The 13507-nt window shown below is 46.5% G+C and overlaps 1 protein-coding gene across 4 annotated transcripts in view; it reads right to left on the bottom strand.

Annotated features, from left to right (window-relative positions):
* Window positions 1–2029: 2029 nt before the first annotated feature.
* The window catches only part of LOC135388165 (SAM and SH3 domain-containing protein 1-like), a 187256-nt gene continuing 175778 nt past the window's right edge, over window positions 2030–13507 (bottom strand). For all 4 annotated transcript variants that reach the window (XM_064617541.1, XM_064617542.1, XM_064617544.1 and 1 more), the window contains 9 exons: window positions 11519–11593; window positions 11301–11429; window positions 9877–9967; window positions 8614–8762; window positions 8348–8554; window positions 7269–7419; window positions 5795–6312; window positions 4356–4487; window positions 2030–3840 (listed from right to left, as the gene is read on the bottom strand). In XM_064617541.1, the coding sequence (XP_064473611.1) occupies window positions 3574–3840; window positions 4356–4487; window positions 5795–6312; window positions 7269–7419; window positions 8348–8554; window positions 8614–8762; window positions 9877–9967; window positions 11301–11429; window positions 11519–11593 (1719 nt within the window). In that variant the 3' untranslated portion in view covers window positions 2030–3573. The remainder of the gene's footprint in view (window positions 3841–4355; window positions 4488–5794; window positions 6313–7268; window positions 7420–8347; window positions 8555–8613; window positions 8763–9876; window positions 9968–11300; window positions 11430–11518; window positions 11594–13507) is intronic.

The raw sequence follows: 13507 nt of genomic DNA, 5'->3' as shown, positions 1-13507 counted from the left end.
TATCGGGGGTCATATTAACGAGGGTTCACTGTACGCGACACCACAGCGTCTAGGAACCGTCCCGTACGCAGCAGCTCATAAAAGGCCACCGGCAGAGATTTTCTGACGAAGTTGAGAGAGGAAAATGTGCTCCGATAACCATGCTAACAGTCAACGGCTACTGTCATACTTCTGGTAGGATTTTGTGTAAACGATTAGATACAACCTTATCTCCGGGTCAAATTAAAACACATTTCGTGGCGAAGTTTGCAAGCTTGCTCGCAAATTTTGCGGTTTGCTCGCCAAAGCCCGCCTGCAAATCGGCAACGTCCTGTGTATGATGTCACGGTCAGTTCGCCTCGCAGGCGGGCCATAAAAGCCGCCGTTCCCAGCCGTGGCCGATATAGAATATTTTCGCTATTTAGACGATTTTCAACTTCATATTTCACACGGTGAATGCTTTAGTACAGAGGAACAAATTGAAAATTTATCGTAGGCTTGACAAATATGCTTTCATGGTCCCTTTAAAGGACAACGGAAACGAAATTTGTCCATTGCAAAAAGGGCACCGAACAAGGTGTAAATATTATGTAAAATTATGGTGCCACTAGTATTTTGCAAGTACGCTGTGCGGATGGCCATATTTCTGACGATTACGAGAGCGCTGGGCCGCCCACTCGACACGATCGCCCATGGAGCGCGCCAAGCATTGCGGGAAAATCTGAGGAGCGCGTGACGTCAAATATCTCTCGCGCTCCATGTGCGGCTGCCCGGCACAAACACGGCGAATTCTGAATAACGCCTGAAGATGTTTGATTCGGAGATCTCGTGGAAGTCTGAAGACAATATATCCTATGAGAGATGGGTTCGTACATGCTTCTTCGTCTCCGTTCGTTCCCCGTAGCAGGAATTAGACGTACGCCGAAACACCAAATGAAATGAAGCGAAATGAAAGACAGGAACTCCAACAGGAGAGCCAACGTGCGTCACTTCCGTGGTCTGCTACGGCGGCGCGGCGACGCTCACCAGGGGCTCAGATTGCTCCACGGCCGAATTTTATATCGCGATTGTGGCGGCGTTTCAACTAATATACGCAAATCTAAGTCGAACTCCGGATTGTTTTGGTACACATCGCAATATGAGGCAAATAGCTTTGCAGCCTATTTTCGTTTCCGTCGTCCTTTAATGGATCTTTTTAACATACACGTCGTATCCTAGTGGCTCTCAGAACAAATCCACCAAAACAAATCCACGTAGGTGGCACAAAGGACCAAGACCGGTCCGGAGTGGGGCCGATGATATCGCGCAGTCTCCCTAGTGGTCCCCACTTCTGTCGTCCTCCTATTGCTCCATCTAGTGAAGACTGCGATAACCCTCTCTGGCACCTCAAGGTCATATGCATGCGCATAGGCCATTGTGGGAAAAGGTCAATTTTGGGAGTATAGCGTCGTTTAAAAATCATTAGTAATGTCCACGCGCAATTTGCACACCCACTACGTTTCCCCGACCTTATTGGGGAGAAAAAGTGTGCAAGTTACGCGAGCAAATATAGTACCAACATTTCAAGACTCAAGTAGCGGGGGCAAGTGTATTACACAAATAGTGTATTGGATAAATATGGTACATTTATCCTATGCGCAATTAGGTGGTGCTTTCCAAAAAATCTCTCAATTTCTGTAGTCCAAGAAATCAACTGTAGTGTATCTATCAATCAATCTGTTGTAGTGTATAACACCCTTCACAGCTGTAGATCTTGTATCTGGTAATTTTTGCACGCCCTTGGACAAAGATTTTCTGCAATTAGAGCATAGGGCCCTGTGTCTTGGGGTAAAACCCTTCTTTACCCCTGATTTGCATAATCATCACTTAGGGTAAAAGTCGAAGTCCCCTAAACTGCAAGAAGCGTTTTTTTTTAAATTTTCCACACGATATCACCAGATTTTAGTTTTACAGCTCCCTAAACAAAACCCACAGTCAGATTTTCAAAAAACTAAAACCGAAAACGCAGGGCACTATTAATGCATACGTGAGCGAGACATGGGAACAAAAGTAAAAAACAGCATCCTTTTTTATTCACATCGTTACTGTACAGCAATATCTTCCACACTAGAAGTTCTGAATGCAGTGGATACATAAGAGATGTAGGACAGAGCTCTCTTTACATGGCATATGTACAAACTTCTTGCAGGGGAGGTTTGAATATCTGCTGTCAAGTGGCACGTCTGCTATGAGTGGTGCCGTCCATTCGTCACTGCTGTACAATTCTTAGCGGACTGACTAGAAACTGTGCAGTTGGGAGGGGGGGCCGCGTTCTGATAACCGAAAACTGTCCTTGTCCGTGCGGAAAGGTGGATCAGTTGAGCGACAAATGCACAGTGCAACCTTCCAGAGACGTTGCAATGCAAACTTGCGTGAGAAACAAAATAGTGGAGCTTAAAAAATGATGGAGAAATGAAAGAAAAGCAAATCTGTAATCCGTTGCTGCATCAAACAATAAAGGGGGGGGGGGGGGCAGTCTGGTATAGAACGAATATATATATATATTTGTTTACTAATTTTCAGTCATGTGGAGTGATGACTAATAACACAAATTCTTATAGCTTTACTCAGATACGGTTTTATGTGCTGACAGTCTGTGGTTGAGTCGTTGTGGAAGGTGATCTCCATTGGCGGTGTGCAGCAGACAAAAAGAAAGGGATCACAGCTGAGTAAAATGCTCGTAAAAGCAATCAGATGCGGGAAGACCACCTTTCTATTTAAATATGGATTCCTACGGGTAACATGTTACACGGGAGAAGGCAGCTCACCCACGAGGCTATGAGACGGGGGCCATCCATAGACGATGTCCGAGAATTCTCGTTCAAGTAAAATACATCTCTGATTACCCACAACCTTTCCCGGCTCCTATTTTGATGCTTCCTTTGCTTGGAAACCAAATAGTCGGTCGTTTGGCATCGGCCTAGCGCATTGCAGGAAGGCTACACGTTGAAAAAGCTAAATATGTGTGCACGTTCAAAGAAGAAGTGCCTTACAAAGAAAAACTGCTGTTTTCATAAACAACCTTTTGTTGACTAATAACAAAGGCTAGGGTAGACCCCCCAGCTGTAGGATACCATATATTGAACAAGCAATATCTCCACAGAATATTCTAGCAGAAGAAAAAGCAATGATCTGCCTATGAGGCGAAAGTTCCATGGCCTGTTACGTGGAGTATTTGCACCGTGCCAGAAGCTCTGGAACGGCCTTCTCCGTACATAGCAGACGACACGGTCTGAGTCTTTTCCTGCCTGCTACGGAAATATCTTGCGGCTGTGCCGCAGGATATTCACCAGGGTTGGCAGCGCAGAGACACGTTGAGCACTAGTGCTTGCATGTCAGCGGAAAGCTCCAATGTGTTTCGTATCCTCCGCTAGATTATTCTGGGCAACGTTGCTCGTGCAAACAGACGGGGGACTTCCCGGGGACTTTCGCATCGTTTATGGATGGCACCCCAACCCACAACTGCTTTCAGGTGAGCTGGGTATTGCTCTTGAATGACTCAGCATATGTGCGAACGATGCGATCGCACACGGAGTGAACAGTTTTCAGAAATTGTCACCGAAAGGTGACGTGGCTCTGCTCCAGGTGCATGGCGCCAACGGCCGAAGAAAGGAGCCGAACGTGGCGTGCATTGCCGATGCCCATCGCACGGAAATCGGCCTCGCGCAGCTCGGCAACACGGGCAATGTCCGTGATGTGTGACTCCGCGAAGAGGGGCTCGTACATGGGCAGGCCGAGAGAGACGAGCCAGCTGTGGAGACTGGAGTAGTCGGCGTCTGCTATGGGGCCCAGGCACGAGTCTGCTAGGAAGTCGTTCGGGATCTGAAACACGCAATATGAGTGAAAGTATTAGTTATTATTATTTGCACACTGCAGGTTCAGCCACCAATACAGGCACTGGAGGTACGCACAACTGCTCAGCCTCTGGTGTGCATCTGGAATGCTCTAGGCAGTCTTTTTTTGACTGACCACCTGAAAATTAGCTTTTCCACCCGATATTACCCGATTTTACTGCTTTACAGTTACTGAAAGGGGACCCAAATGCGCAACAATTTGAAAAAAGGGGGTGGGGTGGTGGCAAAAATCTGGTTATATGCGCAACTAATAAAATATATACACGTAGTGTCAAATTGGGCGATACTGGAGTGAAAATTTTAAAAAATGTGCGTTTCACAGATCGGAGAGATTACATTTTTGAGATGCCAAGTCGCAGTGTTGAATGAGCAGAGCTTAGCATTCTCCAGTGGCGGCTGAACTAACAATTTTGCAAGCTTGATTTTGCGGGGGGGGGTCAGGTTTACCAGTCATGGTGGACGCAGAACATGACTAGTACTCACGCCATGTCTTCCTCGCTCGCCGAGCTCAGTGATCCTGACTTGGTCGAGTGCATTAGCTATCTCTGCAACGTCCCTCTGCAGCTCTTCTGAGTAGCGTTGGACCAGTGCTGGGGGGATGCCGCAGAACCCAGTCTGAAACGACGAAAAGAGAGACCTAAAGCGCGGATGCTGATACCGAGACTGACATGCTGCCTCAGGAGGAAGTCTCAAAGTATAAGAAACAGCTCCATTGGTTTTCAACCTACTGTCAGGGTCACTCTTATTCAAGTGAGGCAATGCACAGGGTAAGGGTGAAGCTGCGCACTAGGATAAGAACTAAAGATGCTGAATCCAGCTATCGTTTTTCTCTTCTTTTTTTAAACAAGATGTCGCTACATAGCATAACTAGTCTTGTGAAGCAGCAGATTTATCAGAGAAAACAACGGAGAGGTCTGAGGGGTTCTGGGTGTAGAATTTAGTTCGGTGCTTTAGTTTAAAGAATTAGTTTTATTATACTAAAAAGATTAATTACCTAGCTCAGTAATTGGTAACTTGCTAATTTAATTGTTTACTTTATTAACTGACACACTAATTTGGTCAACTCTTAATTTAACTGAATTACATAAATTTATTTTATCCCTAAACAAAACAGTAACACCAAACAGTTACACGAAATTGCTTAGTGCGGCTTGGGACAAAAGTTTACGGAACACGGCACATGCGTATTTCTTCATCGGAGAGGTCCCTTGCTAGATACCGGGAAGAGGTCGAATAAGAAACGGATGACCAGCTGTGCTATCAATCTCTCAGTATGTGTGTCCACTCTTGGTTGCTGCTAGGGTATCACTCCAAGGGAAAAAAGCGACACCCCAGTGTTCCGTAAACTTTTGTCCCAAGCTGTACCAGCCGCATGAGCCATCTCAAAGATGTAAATTCTACGTAAAAAAAAAGAAAAATGAGAGGAAGAGGGAGAACAGGTCAGTGATGAAAGATGAAAGTCACTGAAAAGGTTAGCCAGCTGTAGGACTCGAACCCACATCTTCTGGATTACCGGTCCGGGGCTCTACCAATTGAGCTAAGCTAACATGCCTTCTCAGCGACTTCCAAGGGTGCGTCATCTGAAGGGACAAACCAGTCACTCTCTTTCACTCTTACATTTTTGCACACTCATACACACATTCATACGACAGGGATCGACGCAAGCGGCACCTGTTGAACAAGAGAGACACTGATGTTCTGAGGCTGGAACAACATAGAAGGAACAATCCTGCACGTGCCTCGTATGTGATTGTTCCTTCTATGTTGTTCCAGCCTCAGAACATCAGTTATCTCATGTTCAACAGATCAGATCTGTTATTCTTGGGATACATGACAGGGAGGGTGCAACTCCATCAAGAGAGCCGTGTCAACGCAGTCGCATTACGTGGAACAGGACGAGACTTTGTTCTCGAGACACGTACCAGGTCTGTATACGGTTCTCGGCACAGGTCGATCCCTTCGGCCGCCAACTTGTGCTCAATGCACGCACGGAGTGGCATCGACGGTGGTCGCGTCACCTTTCGCCCACCCGCGTCGTCTTGCCTGGTGAGGGTGGATGACTTCACTTTCCTCGCGTAGCTCAGTGGTATCCTTGCAGGAGACTCCGATAACCGTTCGTCCAGGCCCTGTTCTCCTGCAGTATCTTCCTCTTCCCTGGAAGCCGTACTGAAGTCCTGGTGAAACGTTCTGGGGATTGGACGCCGCTCTTGGCCATTGTGGCCGCCCTCGTTGACGGCTTCCCCTTCGGCCACTGTGATGTTGAGTTCGTAGCCAAGCACGCCGTTCACCGTCGAGTCGACGCTCTGTTGGATGTCGGGGTCATCCGCTTCTGTGCCGCCGTCCAGGTTGTTGATGGGAGCCTGAGTTGAGTCTGCTGCTGGTTGTTCTTGAGGTGGGGTTGGACTAGATGGAACTTCTGTGTATTCGCCTAAGGTTTCACCTGGTGAAGAAAACAGTTGGGAAGAATCGTAAAAAGGTGATCTTGTAGTCTTCGAAATAGACAAACTTCGTTTCAAACAAGCCATTTGGAATTTCTCTTGGATGTTTATGATCAAAAATTTTTCATGTTTGGCACATTTCTTTCATTATATTCCAAGGCTTCCGTTAATAAGACTTACGATAATTCGATCGAACTCGAAGGTCCCGTCAAATGCCCATACGTTTCTATTGATAAAAAAGCTGGTCATTTTGGACGTGAAAGCAGTCCACATAGTAAAATTCGATGGATGCGTTCGCGAACCATGCACCTGCATCGACTACATTGCACCGCACATAGCAACAGAAAAGCTCGCCCTAAAGCTCCAGTGGTGGCTCAACAATACTGATAATATCCATCTGGAGGCGGTTCTGGCATTTCAGACCGCCAACTGCATGCTTGCAATCGATAGCTAGCCCACAGAGTCTTTGGCAAGAAGGAAATGTCTTCTTCCTTGATTTTCACTCTGTTTTTTGTTTCACATTTCACCGCACTTTCATTCCAAATCTGTCAATGCAAGAAGAGTCCAAATGTTAGGTTCGATGACTTCGTTACAGTGGACAATAACGTTGAAGTGAGTGGGCCACTTATGAGTGAGCAACATGTCCTGCAGCACGGAAGATCATCGCTCATCATCAACATCAACTCTCTACGTGGCATGTTTTCAGATGCGTGTTTCAATCGCAAATGACAGCCGGCAATCAGACTATTTCTGCTAACAAAAGTAACATTGACCTCGTTCATTTTTCTGCCTATTTTTTAATTCGACCTTCGGATAATTCGATCAAATTTCGCGTTCCAGTCAGGATAAAATTAATGGAAGTTTACTGCATCCAAATTTATTTCGATGTGGGTGCGATTTGCTTCAGGTTAGTTTGAAGCACAGTAAAACCAAACAGCAAAATAAAAAGCGAGCTCACCGTCATACTCGAGTAACATTTCAGCAAGTTGAAAGATGAGAAGCTGGTGTTCATGGTTTGTAATTCCTAGGCTGTCCAAGTCGTCTTTGACAACTTCCTTGAAGATATCTAGGTCCTGGTACCCGTGGAGCATTAAGACATTGAGGTAATCCTGAAACAAAGGTCACCTTTTGTATAGCAGGCTCAACAAGAATGGAGACAGTGTAACCTAAGCCAACCCTTGATTTGTGAGCCCCCAGTTTACGAATTCTTTGTGAGCAATGAGCCCTCGGACAAAATACTTCTTGTTTTTCACCCTCAAATCCTGAACAGTGGACGTACGTTACACGGACAAACCTTGAAAGAGCTCATTCCTTTTTCACTTCGATTCAAGAACAGAGTCAGTGCGGTCGTGCGGGTCAATAGATGTTAAACGAAGCAAAACAGTACTACAGTAAATGTTACAAGCGTCACAACACACTTGTATGTACTACTTTGAGGGCAGGGACAAAGAAGGTTCTCTCTGAGCAAGATTGACTCAAGAGAAATGATAGTAGAGAAGCAAGCCACAATTTATACTTTCCCTCTTCTTCCTCTCCTTCTCCAGAAGCCGACAATGCAGGGTTGGCTCCCACTGGTCTCCTCAAACGATTTTTCCAGTCATCGCAGGAGATGACTGGATTTGAGGAAACCAGTCTGGAGCCTCTCCACATTGTGGCACTTCTTGAGAAGAAGAGGGAAAGAAAAATTGCAGTTTCTTTTGTTCATAAATCACGAATGATGCACCGGATGAATTCCGTTCCATTTGTATTGGTATCAGGGTGACAGAATTTTTCCTTCCGTGGGGTTAAAGTTTTGCGCTTAGTGTCCTCGTGTTAAGGTGCACTTTAATCCTACGATGCATTTCCTAGCGTTCTAGTGCAAGCACACCATTCTGCTTTTCCACCTGATACCACCTGGCTTCATCCTGTTCTATGGCCCCCGAAATAAAACCCGATTTTTGCACTCCCCTCCCCGATTTTCAAAAACGTTAAACCCGGAAAGGGTTGACTGCATGACAGTTGGAACAGGATTTTATGCGAAATGCAGCGTTGCAATACCTGTAGCCCGAACATTTGCAACATCTCCTCCAAGTTGTCGGGGCGACGATCCAGCTTTGGCACGCTCGGAAACTTCCGCTGCCTGGGCTTGGTCTCGTCCGGAATCTCCTCCACGGTGATGAACTTGAAGTGTCCTACCTTCTTGTGCGCCACACCGACCCACGTTCCCGTTGTGTTCTTCGACAATATGTCGATGATGTCACCTTTCTGTGGAACCAAGGAAGATTCGCTATTAAGAGGAACTATAGTAATAAGCTCGGACTCACCTTGAAAGGCAGGGCATCCTTGTCGTATGGGGAAGGTGTGTTGTCAACCAACGCCCTAGCTCGACCCACGATGGGACCAACGCACTGCGTGCAGTCTTCTTCTCCGATAGAACTCCGATTGCTACTTGATGGGGTGTTTGCTTGAAGACCTGAAATCACAATCAATGCAAACTCAGTTACAATTTTCTGCAATTCAAGAGAGTGAGTTAAGCACAATCGCTGTAACAGTCACCGTCCGATTATTTCGGCTCGGCAGGATTCGCGCAACAGTCCGAAAACCGAATTTCGCTTCAAAAGTCAACTTTATTAAGTACTAGTAGGCCGGATAACGTTGTTGATGCTGTCCTGAGGGGCACTCTTCCATCTCTGCCTCATAACATCGGGCCCTATTTCCTCACGTGATATTTCGTCACCGTATACGGACGAAAGCACCGCAATAGTCTTCGTTCGGAAGGTGGCAAGTCGTCGATGTCCCGAACACGTGGAGAAAACGTACTTCTGGCAACATTAGACGTCACCAGTGAGCAAGTCGGCTTCACCTAACGCCTGCATGCTTTAGGTGAAGCTCACTTTAGGCACTGTCTCGCGTCTCGACAGCACGCGCTGGGCCTTCGTGAATTTCGGCAGCCTTGGCCAAAACGAAGACGCAAAAGTGCTACGACAGGCCTTCTTCGCTCAGAGTAATGGAAAATGAGTAGTCATTGCCTATTTTCTTGCCTCCATTTTTATATTTGGTTTAATTCTTTTCACACGAATTTCGGATGGTACGAATATTTCCCGGCGTCCCGAGAGATTCATACGATCGAGATTTTGCAGGTGACGCAATTGGTGCAGCGGTTGCATGTTACCCGATGTGGGTAGGGGGACCAGGTCCCCTTTTGACCTGTTTCACTCCTTACTAGATTCATTTAATAGTGGGTTACAAGGAAGAAATGACTAATGCACAGTTCCTTGACCTTAGCATTGAGTCATACACATGTGGTGAGCCTGCAACCGTTCGTCCGGACTTTTGACATTGTTATACATTAACTGTATGTGGCCCGTGGCCTTTCCGCAAACGCGTCTGAAAAATCAGTCTACGACTGCACAACAATATATTTGGAACAATTGCGATGTAATTGGTACGCAGAAGCTGCAATTGAACATCTTTTAGTCTTTACTGATGCATGTGTATTCCCAGTGGTGTTAGAATTGGAGGCATACCCCTTTGTTCGAGTCTCTCGACAGTACCCTCTACGAAAGAGTGAACAAAGCAGCACTTACTTGACCTTGATCCAGCCGACCCGCTTGGAATGCTCTCTATAGAACTCCCTGGCTGAAGACAGTCTTCTGCTGCATCTTTATCGTCGGTAATCTATTCAAAGAGAACGAGAAAGTGTGTCTATCCACTTGGTACACATTGCTACATAGAACATCACATGCCATTCACACACATGCACATATACAGGGTGTTTGCTCTTACGTGTCCAGAAATTAGATTTAAAGCGAGCGACAAAAGGAAAGCAAGTGGTACTTTTCTGCTACCTGAGTAAGAAACAGGTACTGCTTCACTAGTAGCACCCATTTCTTAGTCAAGTAGCTGAAAAGTAGCGCTCGTTTCTCTTTTATCGCTCGCTTGAAATAAAATTTCTGGACACGTTAGAGCAAACACCCTGTATATATACACACATATACATACATAGACACTGTTACTGTTCTCATACAAGCACCACCCTAACGAAGTCAGCCGTTTACATTTTTCAAACGTACCTAGTCTATTTGTGAGTATGGGTCCCTAAAACTCTGTGAAGCATTATTATTCTCGCAATATTAGCAATTCAAAAAACAGCTCTCCCCAATAACAGAGGTAATTCTCTCTTGCTCAACACGTTAATTATGTAGCCTCCTTGCATTTTGAATCGCAGCAAATCAATATTACTAAACTGAACAGAGACTGCTACTCAAAAAAGGAAATTTTACTGTACACTTAAACAAAAAAGAAAGAACACTGCCAGCTCTTCTCAGTCTTCTTGTTTTAGTTCGAAACAGCAGCACCTATATAGCACAAGCATACGTGCAATACTGCACACTTTGTCTGACATTAATAAAGATTTCCATACATCTGACTGGCATTTGTGTCCTAGCAACATCGTTACATTCGGATGACAAATTTACAAAAGTGCCATTGCAAGAGGCTGTCCTTTCACTGGATGAAGGTAACCACATTACCATGCGTTCGACCAGCTGCTACATTGTAAAACTCTTTGCTGGTGTCGCTAAAAGCATTTTCAAGCTGCATAATTAATTATGTAATCAACCTGCTCAAAATGAGATGGTGCGAGTCTCTCAGCCATGCTGTACACTCTATCCTATTCATTTACTTGACAATATCCCATGACTACCACTACTGTTGCATTTATTAGGGATGTCTGTGCAGCAGCAAATGACAGAAGCTTGCTAACTTCCTGCCTACCAAAATGAAAGCCCAAAATGTTCTTGATTCAAAAAGGACTATCCCAACAGACAACACTTCAAAAACAGTAGTAAAGTTCCAAGGTGACTATCTAATGCAGTTATATTTACTTTTCTTTCTCTCACACTTAATGGGTAAGCGAACGTTATGTTTCGACTGAAATCGTTCATAATTCAAACCAAACTGAATGTTCAACTATGAACCTTGGCCATGTATTATCTAGATAGAAACTTACACTTCCATCTATGGAGTTGCGGCTGTTTCGGAACTTTGATATCTTCTTCTTAACATCTTGGTGGATATGCCTCACACGACCAACAAGGGAATTCCTGTGCTGTTCTTGGCTCTTCTGTGATTCAGACATCTACACAAATTACATACACATCATTCAATAATTGCCTTTTGGAACACTTCCTTTAAGTATGTACTTAGGGTAGTGTCTGCATTGTTTACCTTGTCAACTTCCTCTTGGTCCTCATAGTCCGAAGACTGCGACTGACCTTCTTCGCTGGTGTAGCTGCTTCGACTCTGCAGAAAGGAAGAACCACAATATTGAAACCTACTATACATACATTTATTAATGCGCCCTTGGATGTGCTTTATCGCTCCCTACACAGACACATATTTCCATTTTCATCTCATCTATATCCGCACATTTTGAAAGAAGGAGCCTAATATTTTCACCTGCACACTAATGTAATGCAGCTAACTGACAACAAGGCAACGAATAGTGAGGATGATGCGACAAGACACTGCAGATAACCATAGATGGGTAGAAATCCAGCGAACCGGTAGAGATGTAGGAAGGGAGTTGCCTCAGGACAGAAGCCGCCGATATTTCGAACAGTGACTGTTCTTCTTCTGGCCGCCCAGAAGAACAGTCTCTGTTGGAAATATCGGCGGCTTCTGTCCTGAGGCAACTCCCTTCCTGCAGCAACCATGGTACGATCCAACGAGATGACTTAGAAAGGACGGTGCGATTAGGAGGAATAGCAAGTCTGATCGCGAGTCCGGTGCGATAAGGCGAGTGAGTCCGGTGCGATAAGGCGAGTGAGTCCGGTGCGATAAGGCGAGCGAGTCCGGTGCGATAAGGCGAGCGAGTCCGGTGCGATAAGGCGAGCGAGTCCGGTGCGATAAGGCGAGCGAGTCCGGTGCGATAAGGCGAGCGAGTCCGGTGCGATAAGGCGAGCGAGTCCGGTGCGATAAGGCGAGCGAGTCCGGTGCGATAAGGCGAGCGAGTCCGGTGCGATAAGGCGAGCGAGTCCGGTGCGATAAGGCGAGCGAGTCCGGTGCGATAAGGCGAGCGAGTCCGGTGCGATAAGGCGAGCGAGTCCGGTGCGATAAGGCGAGCGAGTCCGGTGCGATAAGGCGAGCGAGTCCGGTGCGATAAGGCGAGCGAGTCCGGTGCGATAAGGCGAGCGAGTCCGGTGCGATAAGGCGAGCGAGTCCGGTGCGATAAGGCGAGCGAGTCCGGTGCGATAAGGCGAGCGAGTCCGGTGCGATAAGGCGAGCGAGTCCGGTGCGATAAGGCGAGCGAGTCCGGTGCGATAAGGCGAGCGAGTCCGGTGCGATAAGGCGAGCGAGTCCGGTGCGATAAGGCGAGCGAGTCCGGTGCGATAAGGCGAGCGAGTCCGGTGCGATAAGGCGAGCGAGTCCGGTGCGATAAGGCGAGCGAGTCCGGTGCGATAAGGCGAGCGAGTCCGGTGCGATAAGGCGAGCGAGTCCGGTGCGATAAGGCGAGCGAGTCCGGTGCGATAAGGCGAGCGAGTCCGGTGCGATAAGGCGAGCGAGTCCGGTGCGATAAGGCGAGTGAGTCCGGTGCGATAAGGTGACGTATTCCAGCAATGTTCGTGGGACGTCCGGAAAAAGTCCAAACGTCTTTGGCTTCAGAGGATGCCCAGCGGACATGACCGACGACACGCGTCTCAAACATAATTTCCATATCTAAAAATAAATGTCCGTCGGACGTCTCTGGGGGCTTCACAAATGGACGTCCCTAAATGTATGTCCGAAGGATGTCCCATCGCGGATGTTTCAGGAATTGTCCGAATCAGGCCCCTGATCTGATGTTAGACGGAGCATTTATTGCAAGAGATAGGGAAACGCGGGAGCGTGTAGCTCTGTGGAAGTTCCTCTTTCGTTGGGCCAATTACTGTAAACGTATTTTTATTCCCGATGTATTAATTTTCGCGCATCACACATTCAGTCATTTGCTCGCGAGTATTTAATTTCACGATTCCAGGGCTGCTTCCTTTCGCGGGACAATCGTCAAGCTATGTTGGCGAGTAGAATTTTTCGCGATTTTTTAGCGGTCGCGAAATTCGCGAAAATTAATACATCGCGAAAAATACGTTTACAGTAACTGAATGTATCAAACCGAAAGCAGCAAAAAACACCGAAAATAGCAAAACACACAGACTTTATCGTGACGGTGAGATAATG

The sequence above is a fragment of the Ornithodoros turicata genome, chromosome 3 (genome assembly GCF_037126465.1).
Source record: "Ornithodoros turicata isolate Travis chromosome 3, ASM3712646v1, whole genome shotgun sequence".
NCBI classification, from domain to species: Eukaryota; Metazoa; Arthropoda; class Arachnida; order Ixodida; family Argasidae; genus Ornithodoros; species Ornithodoros turicata.
The sequence above is the reverse complement of the archived record's forward strand: the minus strand, read 5'-3'. Positions and strand labels throughout refer to the sequence as shown.